This window comes from Phocoena phocoena, chromosome 17, assembly GCF_963924675.1.
Source record: "Phocoena phocoena chromosome 17, mPhoPho1.1, whole genome shotgun sequence".
NCBI classification, from domain to species: Eukaryota; Metazoa; Chordata; class Mammalia; order Artiodactyla; family Phocoenidae; genus Phocoena; species Phocoena phocoena.
In genome coordinates this window covers 38,170,066-38,182,967 of record NC_089235.1, presented here as the reverse complement: position 1 = coordinate 38,182,967, position 12,902 = coordinate 38,170,066, and the positions used below count along the sequence as shown (strand labels likewise).

Genomic DNA, 12,902 nt, shown 5'->3' with positions numbered 1-12,902 from the left:
CTGCTTGTTTCCATTATATTAGAATGTGAAATGTATTGTATTGTGCATGTTAAATTTTTTTTTAATGTAGAATATCTTTAAAAACAGGAAATTGAATAAAATATTGATTTGAATTAGACTCTTAAAAGTTAAATGTATATTTTGTAATCTCTTGGGAAACTATTGAAACATTATTCTAAGAAATATATCAAAATACAATATATGATTTAAACAAAATATTAAAAAATTTGCAAATAACTTAAAAAGGCATGAAAAGTGAAACAGAAACAAATCAAAAGAAACAAAGATAAAATGGTAGACCTAAATAAAAATACATTAATAGTTTCATTAAATGTATATGTGTAAACATACCAATGAAAGGACAGAGGATTTTCAGGTTGAAATTTTATAAACTGATGTAAATATAGGCTGTAGATAAGAAATTCACTTCAAATATAATGAGATTAAAGGTAAAAGGATGGAAGAGAAGCACTTCTTGAATGGAAAGTAAGGACCTCAAAAGTCTGCTCTTCTATAAAAGCAAGAACAATGACAAAAAAATTGTCAAAATCAAATTTTTCAGAAATCTACAAATTTTCAAATATTTAAAACAGTGCAAAGAGTGTTTATTTGAGAAAAACAACTAACTCTGAGTAAGAACATCAAGCTTTGTTTTGTTCAACTTGCCTTAATCCCATCTTCCTCTCCTCAGCTTTGCAACAATAGTAGTCATGAAAAACAGCAGCCTGCAGTCACTGGAGAGGCCAAATGTGTTTGGAGCTACCCCAAATCCCATCCTCTGAGAACTATCACTATTTGGCATGCCTGGGAGCTTACTGAAAATCCCCATTCTCAGAAGTTGTCTTTATTTGACCTGACTTAGAGCTCATTCTGTGTGAAGAGTCCTTTCCTGATGGCATTTGGCAAAAACAATCAGTGGCAAGCATTTAACATCACGACTACCTGAGGCAGCATTACTAGTTGGGGCTAGCATAAGGCTGACCTAAAATTGTTTTTAAAACTGGGCAATGAGATGTTCATAGTGTCTTTTTAAATCCCTGACATAGATTCTTGGGAATCTAGAAAGTCATGAACCTGTGCAGGACTATGCCATGTCCAGTAAAGACCTGGAAAGGTCATAAGCTCTCACTTTTTGCTGACCTTGAGGAAGCTAGCAGGAAGTGAAGGCTAATTCAGAACTATAAAGTCCTGTCAAAGTATGGAACACCTGTTCAACAAACCTGGAAGATTTCTTGGTTAAAGACATTTAAGAAAATACCTGTCTAGTTATTAGATGAACATTAAGCTAAGTGACTCCATATAACAAAGAATACAGACTCTACAGAATTAGACCATAAAAGTCACTAAACAAACAAACAGTAACACCAACAAAAGAAGAACAAAGAGCAGCAACAACAAACCCTAGGGGAGATCTGATTGGCAGAGTTGCCACATTACGTTATTTAACTGTTGCTACATAACACTATTTTGTAGAAAACTGTACTCTACAAAAATTATGAAACACACAAAAAAATCAGCAAATTATGGTCCATACACAGAGAAAGAATAGAAAGCATCCCTAGACAAGTTCAGACCTTGGACTTACTAGACAAAGACTTTAAATCAGCCATTTAAAATATGTTCAAAAAATAAAGAAAACCATGTCTAAAGAATTAAAGTATGAGAATGATGTACCAACAAATAGAAAATATTATTATATAAATGTAAATTATGTATATAAAAGATAGAAATTCTGGACTTGAAAAAATATAATAACCAATATAAAAATTTCACTAGAGGGGCTTCGCAGTAGATTTGAACTTATAGGAGAAACAGGGAACATGAAGAGAGGTTAATTGAGATTATCCAGTCTGAGGAACATGAATAAAAAATAAAGAATGAGATATGACAAAAAATGAACACAGCCATAGATACTATAGGAATCTATCTAGCATACCAGTCTATGCATAATAATAGTTCCAGAATGAGAAGAGGAAGAGAGAGTGTCAAAAAGAATATTCAAAAGATAAAAACCTTCTTGAAATATGATGAAAAAATTTAATTTGTATATCCAAGAGCCTCACAAAATTTTGAGGAGGATAAACTCAGAGATCCACACCTGGCCACATCATAGTCAAACTGCTGAAAGTCAAACATAAAGAGTAAATCTTGAAAGCAGAAAGTAAAAAGTAATTCATTATATATGATGTGATGAAAGCAAAAGAGCGTCAACCAAAAATTCTACATCTAGCACAACTGTCCTTCAAAAAAGTGAGAAATCAAGATGTTCTTGGATAAACAAAACCAGAAAATTTGTCAGTAGTACACCTGCCCTATAAGAAACACTAAAAGAAGTCCTCCAGGCTAAAATGAAAGTACATAAGGCAGTTACTAGAATCCACAAACAGAAAAAATAAGTTAACACGAGTAAAAATAACTGCATAGGTAAATATATCTACAAGTGTTTTTGTGTACAACTTTCTTCTTCTCCTTGCTGACTTATGAAATGATGATAAAGCAGTACTTACATGGAGATTTATACTTGTTAATGACTATATTAATAAAGAAGAAAGGTTTCAAATCAATAACTTAAATTTCTATCTAAAAAATTAGAAAAAAAAGTGGAAACTAAACTCAAAGCTATCTGAGGGAAGGAAATAAGAAAGATTAGAGTGGAAACAAATAAAATACAAAACAGAAAAATGGTAGAAAAAAATCGACAAAACCCAAAATTTGTTATTTAGAAAGATCAATGAAATTGAAAAAACCTGTAGTTAAGACTAAGAAAAAAAAAGAACAAATTACTAATACCAGTAACAAAACAGTGTAACTACTATCAACCTTACACATATAACATGGATTATAAGAGAATACTATGAATAATTAATTGTACACTAAAAAATTAGATAATCTAGATACAATAATACCAAATGCTAGTGATGATGCAAAGCTATCAGAACTCTTATTCATTGCTGGTGAGAATGCAAACACTCTGACAAATGGTTTGACAATTTCTTACAAAGTTAAATATATACTTACCATATGACTCAGCAATCTTACCCTAGATAAATGAAAACTTATGTTCACATAAAGACCTGCATACCTGTGTTTATAGTAGCTCTTGTCATACTTGCCAAACACTGGACATAACCCAAATGTACTTCAATGAGTGAATGGATAAACAAGTTCTGGTACCTTCCTATAATGGAATACTAACCAGCAATAGAGAAGAATAAAATGCTGATACATACAACTTGGGTGAAATTTAAAGGCCTTAAGCTGAATAAAAGGAGCCCTTGTCACATTTTTGCTGCATTATTGAAAAGACAAAGCTATAGAAATGGACAATATATCAGTGGTTGCCAGGAATTATGGTAGGAAGGAGGATGAGTTTAGAAAGTTAGTGCCAGGGAGTTTTTTGAAATAATGTAACTTTTCTATATCCTGATTATAGTAGTAATTACATGATATATACATAGGCATTAAAATTCATAGAACTGTATACCAAAAGGAAAAAAAATGTTATATTCACTGTATGATAAGTAAAAGATAAAATATAATGAAATAATATAATAGGATCATATTGGAGGGAAGAAGCATAAATCAGTCCAGCAGAAAGTGTGGAGATGGGGGAGAAAGCTTTTGTTACTTAAACTATGTCATAGGAAATTAAAATACAGAACTGTGATGAATGGTGTAATTGAGAAGAGAGAAACGAGATGATTGAGGTCCCATATTGGCTTTGTAGGCTCGAATTTCTCTCATATAAAATGTAATGAGCAATTGCTAAATTGCCACTTTTGTTATTGTATTATTGATATACCAAAATCAGATCCAATTGTATTTTAAAAGCTGTCTGCATATAAAATCTAGATTACATAAATGTGTTTTTTCCTGGGTGTAAGTACTCAGAAGGCAGGAGCTTCTTATTTTATATTTTTTTTACAATCATGTGCGCATAGGTATTTTTCATGAAGCCATAAAAAATTAAAATGTTAAATATCTTTTTGGGTATAATGGAGAGATCTGGTTTTAGTTATAAAGAACTTAACAAACGCCCCTGTAAACGTTTTCACTTAGTAGACTGAAACCACGTTTTGCAATATATACTTTTGGATATCACAGTCAGCAAGGAGAATGCTACATTAATGACAGATGCACTTTTTGGAGAAGTATGAGGTGTGTAATAATTTTTAAAACTGTCTATTTATTATAAATACTGCTTCAAATGTTCATATCAACTTTAATATAAATTTAGAAGTATTATTTTTAAGAGATTATAGGACTTGAATTGAAATAGAACACATTACTTAACCAATGGCAAGTGAAGTAGAATGATAAAATCTCACTTTAACATTGACTCTTTTAAGCATATTTGAATCTGCTTTATGACAGACACATCATCCAGAATACTGCATATGTCTACAAAAAGCAGATTGGTTAAGATAATCTTTTTTTTGTTGTTTATTTTGTCCCCGTTGCACCCAGAGTTTATTATAGGGCATATATAACATAAGAAATGACTTCTTGGCTTCAAATCTATAATATTGAAATTTCTTTTTAGGTTCTCATTAGAAACTTGCTTTGTAACCCTGAGTGGAAACATTTGATGTGTCACCAGTTTCATTGCTCTGAACTGTTTATATCTCAGCAGGAATAATGACATGAATAGTTTGACTGTTGACATGTGAAATCAGAGTGAACACTTGTCAAGATTTTTTCAGCAAAATTAAATGTTGCTAATTTAAAATGGGTCAGAGTAATATTTTTCTGTATTTGTTCATTCCATAATTTAAATTTAGATCATTTGATATACATTTTTACAATTGGCTCATTTCTGGATCATTAAACCCCATCATCAAATAATATTTATTAAGCTGCTGCATGCTCATAGATCCAGAATGACTGCTATACCATTGCAGTTAAGGAAATAGCATACAGACTTCTTAAAAAAAAAAAAAGATCTTCAGCCAAATAAATACTTTTATGTGTCTAATGAACACAGATATAGCATTTCTTCATCCTCCCATTCATTTGTCTCACTTCTCCCTGGCATTTCTAATTCTAAAAATCTATATAGAATTTTAAAGGTACTTTTGAATCATTAGCAAACACATTAAAAAATATATTGCACATTAAATTTTGATGGTATACTTTAGATAAACTGCTTTCAGATTTATTTCAGTGTGAGGAAGATGTGGAAATTAAAGTTAGCAGTTGTATTATTTTGATAGACTACAGGGGTAAGTTTTGGAAAGTAATTGATCTTTGAAAGGAAAGGGAATAAAATGGAAACAACAAGGCCAAATAGAAGAATATAAAATAGTTGAAGAGATTATATGGTCAAATGTTAACTCCCACTCAGAATGACATATGATTATATTTGAGACTAATTGGACCCAATTCTTAGCTAACAGGTTGGTTAACAAAAAGAGTATATTATTCTAGTCAGTGCTTTTGTTGTTGTTATTGTTAAATCTGTTTTCCTCACAGAGTGTGTAATAGCTCTTTTGTTACCCATTAGTGGGGTCACCAGGTGGTATACACACACACAAAAAACAAATTTGGTGACACTAGCTCAGTTTTGTTCATTTTTGGTTGTTAAATGTGGTAAAGAACATTGAAACTAATGTCTAAATATAGCTATCCTTCATCATTTATCTAGCCATATTTATTCTGTCCTCCACAGAGAGCAAACAAAAGTTAAATACTTTTTTCTAAAGAATTCAGCAACTGAAAGATATTTACAGATCAGTCTTTAGTTTCTTACTTTGAAGATACTTCACAGATTGATTATTGAATACTTAATATATCGATAATAAAATAAATTTCTAATGAACTGTTATTCTTCAATTATGAAGACAGAGTTAACCTTACTTGTTTAAAGGGATCTTATGTAATTTCATTTATTTCCGCATTTGTCTCCAAATGCTTCTAAAAGTTTACTCTCTTTGCTTTAAACATCTTATTCTCTAAAAGAATTTTTTATCTTTGTTGATATTCACCTCACACCAAATGAAAGATGTCTGTCAAATCTTCTTCCTGAAAAAGTAAGAGAGAAGGAAAAATTGACCTTAGGGTGACCAGTTTATGGTTTCCATAACTGAGAATTACTTTGCAACTTTGTCTCCCAGTTTTACTCTATTTAAAGGTTCTCTGACATTTCAGATGGCCGTTAAACTTAAATTATAGCTCATTGTCTGAAATTATCTCTTTCTAGGTAAACAGGATTATAAAAAAACCAAACCTATTTTACGAGCAACCAAATTAAAAGCAGAAGCAAAGAAAACAGCAATAGGCATAAAGGTACCTGTATTTGACAACTTTAAAATTTGATATATTGCATGCCATCTCATTTTCTAAAACTGGATTGCATAAATGTTGAATTCTAAATGTTTTATGACATTTCAAAATATAAGTCAAATGCCAGGATTAAAGGCTTTTTTAAAGAGAATTTACTTAATGAGAAACATCCTTCCCATTCTAAGATTTTATTAGGTCTTAGAATAAGACCTAATGTCACTTAAGAGAGACAGTTACACTTAAAGTTGCAATTTACTTTTTCTCTAGCTACTGTATTTATTGTTCAAACACTTCAGCGATATACGTGGCCTGGATCAAAAACTTTTCTCACTTGCAATAAGTTTCATTTTATGGTTGTTTAACTTTTAATTATAAATGTATATACTTAGATCGTTAATATATGTAATTTTACACGTGTATTATTTTTGTTGTCAGTACTTTCTATGATGAAATTCTAATGATGTTCCCAAACTTGTTCTTTTAGAAAACCAGTGTTTTAACTGCTTAAGAGGGATAAAAGCAGCTGAGAATGATGTTAGCAGATGCTAATCCAATGTGCTAGCACAATGAAGTTCAACAAAATTACATTTACATTATTACCCATGTCAACTCTGCCAAGTGTTTAGAGTAAAATTAAACTATAAATAGAAAAATTAATTTGACGGCTCTACTGTCAAATGTGCAAAAGTAAAGTGACTAGTAACTATATTTTATTTAAATATTAAAATGTTAAAAGGAGATTTTGGGTTTTATCTGGCAGATGAAAAATCAATTTTTCTAAGTTATAGCTTATAGCAAATGCCAAGGTATTACTACCAAGCTGTAACAGCTGTTGAACTGCCAGATGATATATTTGGTTGTCTTCCAGAATTTGCTATTATGATCACAAAACACTGCCTTCTTTTTACTCCTGATACTGATTTTGATCAAGCATTGCTGTGTGCTGCAGTATGTTTTCACAGCACAATCTCCTCAGTTAGTGCTGTGTGTCAGTTTTTAACGGAAGAAAAAAAAAAAAAGTGAATTGCCTTTTTGTTTGAAAGAGAGATGATTAATCTTTTGAAGTTTTCTTCTAATTTCATGTGAAGTTTCATTCATCTTTAAAATTATTTCCATGACACAAACTTTCTAAAACCAGTGGTTAGTTTCTTATTTTGCAGTTAGTTACCTGATGATTGTCTCTTGTAATGAGAGCACTGTCTGTCATTTTCCAGGAAAGCAATATGTCACTTATTTTTATCTTTCACAATACAGGGCTTTGTTTTTGTCTTGTTAGAAGAATATTGGGGTAGCACAATCCACTTGTGGCACAGTATAATGAGCAGCTGCAAATTAGAATTTGAAAAATAGTGCAGCCATGCATTTATTGATATATACCACTTTCCTGTATATATCCTCTATTTCATTTGCTCTTATCATTTTGCTATGGTTTTAACTTGAGGAAATAACCATATTCCTAGTATAAGTCTACCTTATAGTGCAATCGAATGTCTTTTTAAAAACAATATAGAATTTGTTTATCTTTTATGAGAAAAAAATTGTTCTTAGGTTTCATTTATGATTTAAAGTATGTACAGAAAAGTTTCTGACATCAAAAACAGCTCCTTTTTAATAAACTAGCATATCATTTTGATCTGTAAACCTGTGAAAAACAAAAACCTTATCTTTAAACACTGTTTACTTTGCTTGAAAATTTATGTAAAGAGCCCATTAAAATAATAGGAAACTTTTTAGAATCAGAACCATGGAGGTGTTTTACATTTCAAATCTGGCATACTAATTAGTTTGCCCTGTCAAACTTTGATTGCCTTGTCATTTTAGCATAGTATTTTAAATAACGAAATTTCTTTCAGCAATTGCCATTTAATGCTATTTAATTTCCCCAGTGAGTGATTTTATCCATGTTGATAATGTCAGAGAAGCAACTAAGGATTAATGAACATCAAACATGTTTGACTCTTATCTAGTTAATACAGGATGACCATAATGTTATAATATTTTATCACTTTACTACTTAGTTTTTAGAATGAATCATTGCTATGCTTTCAAAATAATTTAAATCTACAGAAAATATGAACAGCTGCAAGGAATAGAAAAATAACAGCAATGATAAAACTGAACACGAAAGAGGCCTAGAATCACATGACTCCTCTTACTGTTAAAATGATCTAGCTGAGTCTAAACTGGCACATTTGTAAAATGGATTTTATGCCATTTACTTCACAGTATAGTCAGAAGAGTTAAATAATACACTTAACATAAATATTTCTTTGAATTAGCTATTACTGGTTTGCGTAAATAAGACTGTCCTTGGATGTTTGTCATTGGCCTAAAGATCCCCTACTCAACTAAGTCTGCTTTGTGTTACTATACTACATATTACAAAATGTTTTCAGTGTTGCTGTGAAGATAGTATTATAGATATTATTGCTGTAAAGTTTTCAAAACATTACATAATTTTAATATACCTTGTACATAAATTATATAAATCTGACTTAATCCTTCATTTATTTAGAAATTGCTATGAGCATTACAATGTTGTAGAACCTGTGGAAAAAAAGATGAATAAGACACAATTATCTTGGAGGAATTTCTACAAGAAATCACATGATTGAGAAATCATGGATTAGAGATATAAAAATTACACAATAGGGTACTTACCCTCAGGGGCTTCTAGTGCTTTTTTATAAATGTATGTTTAGTGATAGAAAATTTCAGGGAACAGTAATGATTCAGAATAAGATATGAATATCACTTCTTCAAAATGTGGAATTATTTCTATTGAGAAGCTATTTTTAGTTTGTGTATTTTACCAATATAAACAAATGTCATAATTTATGACCCAGTAATGAGTACCACCTAAAAATTATTTGCACAACTAATATTTGTTATTTGGTTGCTGTTCAATTTTAAGATTATTTTTCAAGAGTTGCAACATCAGGGAAAATTTTTTTAGAATGCAAATAACCTGTGTTTCCTAGTATTTAGAAGGAAAAAGATAATCTGTATTTGTTTATTAAGTAGTTTATTTGAAACAAGTAATTATAATAAAAAATAAGGATCAGAAATTTGATTTATCTGTTACATAAATAAAATACTCAAATGGCAACCAGATCCTGCTAACAACCCCTTGGGATGAGCCAGCTGGAAGCATTATTTTTGTTCTCTTTGTTATTCCTGATCTAAAACTAAAAATGGCCAAGGGTGGGGAGAGTCATAAATGCCTGCAGGTCTCTAAGTTATGGTTAGTGTGACCAGAATTCTGAAAGCAGTATTTTCAAATTTTACCATAGTTTTAACCCTCCAAGCATGCAGTCCCCACAATACTTATCTCCTTAGCAGAATAAGGACATTCTGAAACAAATGATTTGCTGTACCTCCTCGTCCAATACTTCGGAAGCCTCACCCCCTACACCATAGTATGTTGAATAGACTTAATTGAATTAATGGATCTTCTGAAGTTGTATTCTATGAATGTTCTCTGCTTCCTACCCTTAAACCCCTTTTTCATGCCTCTGGATATTCTGAAAATGTACAATGAAGATGTTACAGAGCTGTTTGAAAGGATAAGAAGGAGTTGAAAAACAGCAATTAGAGGTGATTATCAATGAGATGAGAATCACAGACTCTAATCAAGAGTAAAAACTTTAGTCTTGTGTTAAACTTATGGGAATGGTGACTGCTGTTGGACAGTTTTTTGTCCACTGTACAGAACAGATGGAGTTTGCAGTTGTGTGTCACTTGTTTATTACATCCTCTTAAAATTAGTAGCTGTGTAACCAGATGGGTCTGGGAGCACAGCTGTGGATACAAGAAAATAAATGAAACCTGTCTGATGCTGCCATGCCCTTTTGAGATGCCAAAGTATTCCAACTGCAGCAGAGAAAAATTCACTTTAATTTGACATTATATTGATAGAGTAGATTGAGAAATCAAATCTTACAAAAATAGTTGACACTAAATCTTTCAACCCCATGTATTTTATTAATATTTATTTTTATAGTTTGCAAATCTAAAAAAATCTAATAATAAAGCTAAAAATCTGTATAAAATGTCCATTTGTAATTGCAACATCCAGGTAAAAATTACATGTTGATTATAAACCAAATTTATTTTAATGTTTTTAAAGTTTATTAGGTGGCATATGTTGAATTATTAATTTTGCATTCTTTTGAAATGTAAACTACATTTGTGTAAGTGCAAATAAATTGCTTCTCCATAAAATAATGTCAGGAAGGGGTGTGATATGCAAGTGAGAATTACAAGGGAATATTTAAGCCCCTTAGGATACTGTACTAGCACTATTTATTCTTCTTTCTGTTTAGCCAAATGATATGTTAATATTGAGAAAATTCCTTCATGGTATATGTGTGTGTGTGTGTGTGTGTGTGTGTGTGTGTGTATATATATATATATATAAGTTTATAGACTTTTTGAAAAATAATATGATTTTTGCCATTGTATATATGGTAATTTTTTGGCTATTATTTCAGCATAATTGATTAATATAATCCATATCAAATCACCAAATGAAGTATCCAGGACCATCCTTCATAGTTGTGTTAATTATATCATATCATGCTTTATGAGCCAAGAGTACTTAGTTTTGTTCTACCACATTGTAAACTATAGAATTTAGAATTTAAAAATGAGTTTTAAAAAATAATATTTAATAAGGATGTTTACAGAGACATAATGTAGAAACTGGTTATAATAGTTTCTTCCTATTAGAAAAGGAATGATAATTTAAAAAAGAATCTGTGTCCAAATGCTATAGCTAATAATAAACGTATTGAAGCAAGAAATAATGTTATTTCTTTCTCAAATGTTATTTCTTTCTCAGATAGAGAAAGATAAACTGTGTAGGCACAAACTACATTGCTTACATCCAACAGTTTGATATCCAAACTACGAAAATATATTAAAATTATAAATGTTAATTTTACTATTAGAAAAACATAAATTTAAATAACAATAATAATACACATCTATTATTATACCCACTGATGTACCTGCCATTATATTAGGTATTGTCAAGCACAAAAGTTTCTTTGCTTAATGACAGAAAGTGTTAAACAAAAAGAATGTGATTATTAATTCTAGACTGTGTTTTTTTATCTCATGAAGCTGATAACGTTAACCAACCTCATTTCATGAATTTCAAATCTACTTTTTTTTTCCTTCCTCAGGAAGTTGGCCTTCTACTTGCAGCTATATTGGCCCTCCTACTGGCTTTCTATGCTTTCTTTTATCTCAGACTGTCCACAGATGTTGACCCTGATCTGGAACCAGATGAAGATTAGTTGAGCAGCAATCAATGCATGAAAAGGATATAATTTTATAAAAGCACCTCTAGGGACCAATACTTTCTGAAGTACTGAGACAGCAAGATCTTGAATTTTTTCTGCTGGTATTTTCAGTTTGCAAAAATATCTTTTAAAATGTTGCATAGGATATCAAGAAAAGAACCTTACCTAGTAATGTAGTATGTGTGCTACCAGATACTTTTATAAATCTTTCTACTTTGACAGGCAACCTATTCATGGTGCATTTAGATAAAGTGAAAAACAGATCCTAAATTCTTCAGATGTCTTAGGCAATTTATGTGTATAACTCCATCACTTACAGATTACTAAATCTATTTTTGTTCCATATACATTCTAAGTAAAAGTATATATCCTCATTTACAGAAACATTCTCTAGTCACATTCAGAGCCTAAGAAGGAATGAAAACTCATGGGAAATTTTTCATTTTACAGAGAAGCCCTGCTTTCTTTCCAGACGTAGTTTATATCATTAGAGAGACAATCTGCACATACATCTACAGTAATCTTTTTCCTTCTTTGCCAACTGTTCAGTGCACATGTGCTCCATCAGAAATGGCACCTGGATGACAGAAGCTCAAAGAGTCACATATGTCTCTAAAATAGAGTTGCTTTCCTCTTGGGCTGTCTGAACTGGTGTAAATAGAAAGTTCAGTTGATCTTGATTTTAATTAACTTATTACTCTATTAATATAAACTTGGAATTCTATTTTAATTATGTTGTCCTGGCTGCTTGCAGTATCAGTTTGCCCCTCTTGTTAAGGAGATATGTAGCAACCTGTTGTCTAATTGTGCAGTGTTTTTCACACAACGGTAATAGCAGAAGTCCTACCTACTCAGAGTCATTTTCTTGGGTTGTCTCTTATATCTGAACAATACAAACTTGTTTTACAAAATTGTATTTTGTCTCTTGGGAATTAAATCAATTAGAACCCTTTCATGAAAAGTAATAGAAGAAAATATATGTCTTATATTACTCACATATGGAGTTTTTTGTTTATATGATTTTTCAAGGTATTTTACATTTGTTGGAGTATAATGACTAATGTAGTCAGTATTTTTTACTGGTAATGGAATTTTAAAATAATTTTATAACACATGAATACATAAAGATTAGAAAATGGAAAAATATGTGTCCACAGCAGAGTTGTTAGTTACTACCTTACATAAATATGTATAGAAAATGAATAGCTTGCAACATGTGCATAAGGTGTTTCATAGTAAATACATTGTATTTATAAAGAGTAAATAAAATGTTAAGATTGTTTCCATACTCTTCAAGAGAAGAAAGTATTG

At 30.8% G+C, this 12,902-nt stretch overlaps 1 protein-coding gene across 1 annotated transcript in view; it reads left to right on the top strand.

The window, feature by feature from the left end:
* Window positions 1-11,585, top strand: part of TRIQK (triple QxxK/R motif containing) — a 38,861-nt gene extending 27,276 nt beyond the window's left edge. Inside the window, exons 2-3 of the mRNA XM_065895672.1 lie at window positions 6,200-6,285; window positions 11,472-11,585. Coding sequence (XP_065751744.1) covers window positions 6,200-6,285; window positions 11,472-11,585 — 200 coding nt within the window. The remainder of the gene's footprint in view (window positions 1-6,199; window positions 6,286-11,471) is intronic.
* Window positions 11,586-12,902: the final 1,317 nt, after the last annotated feature.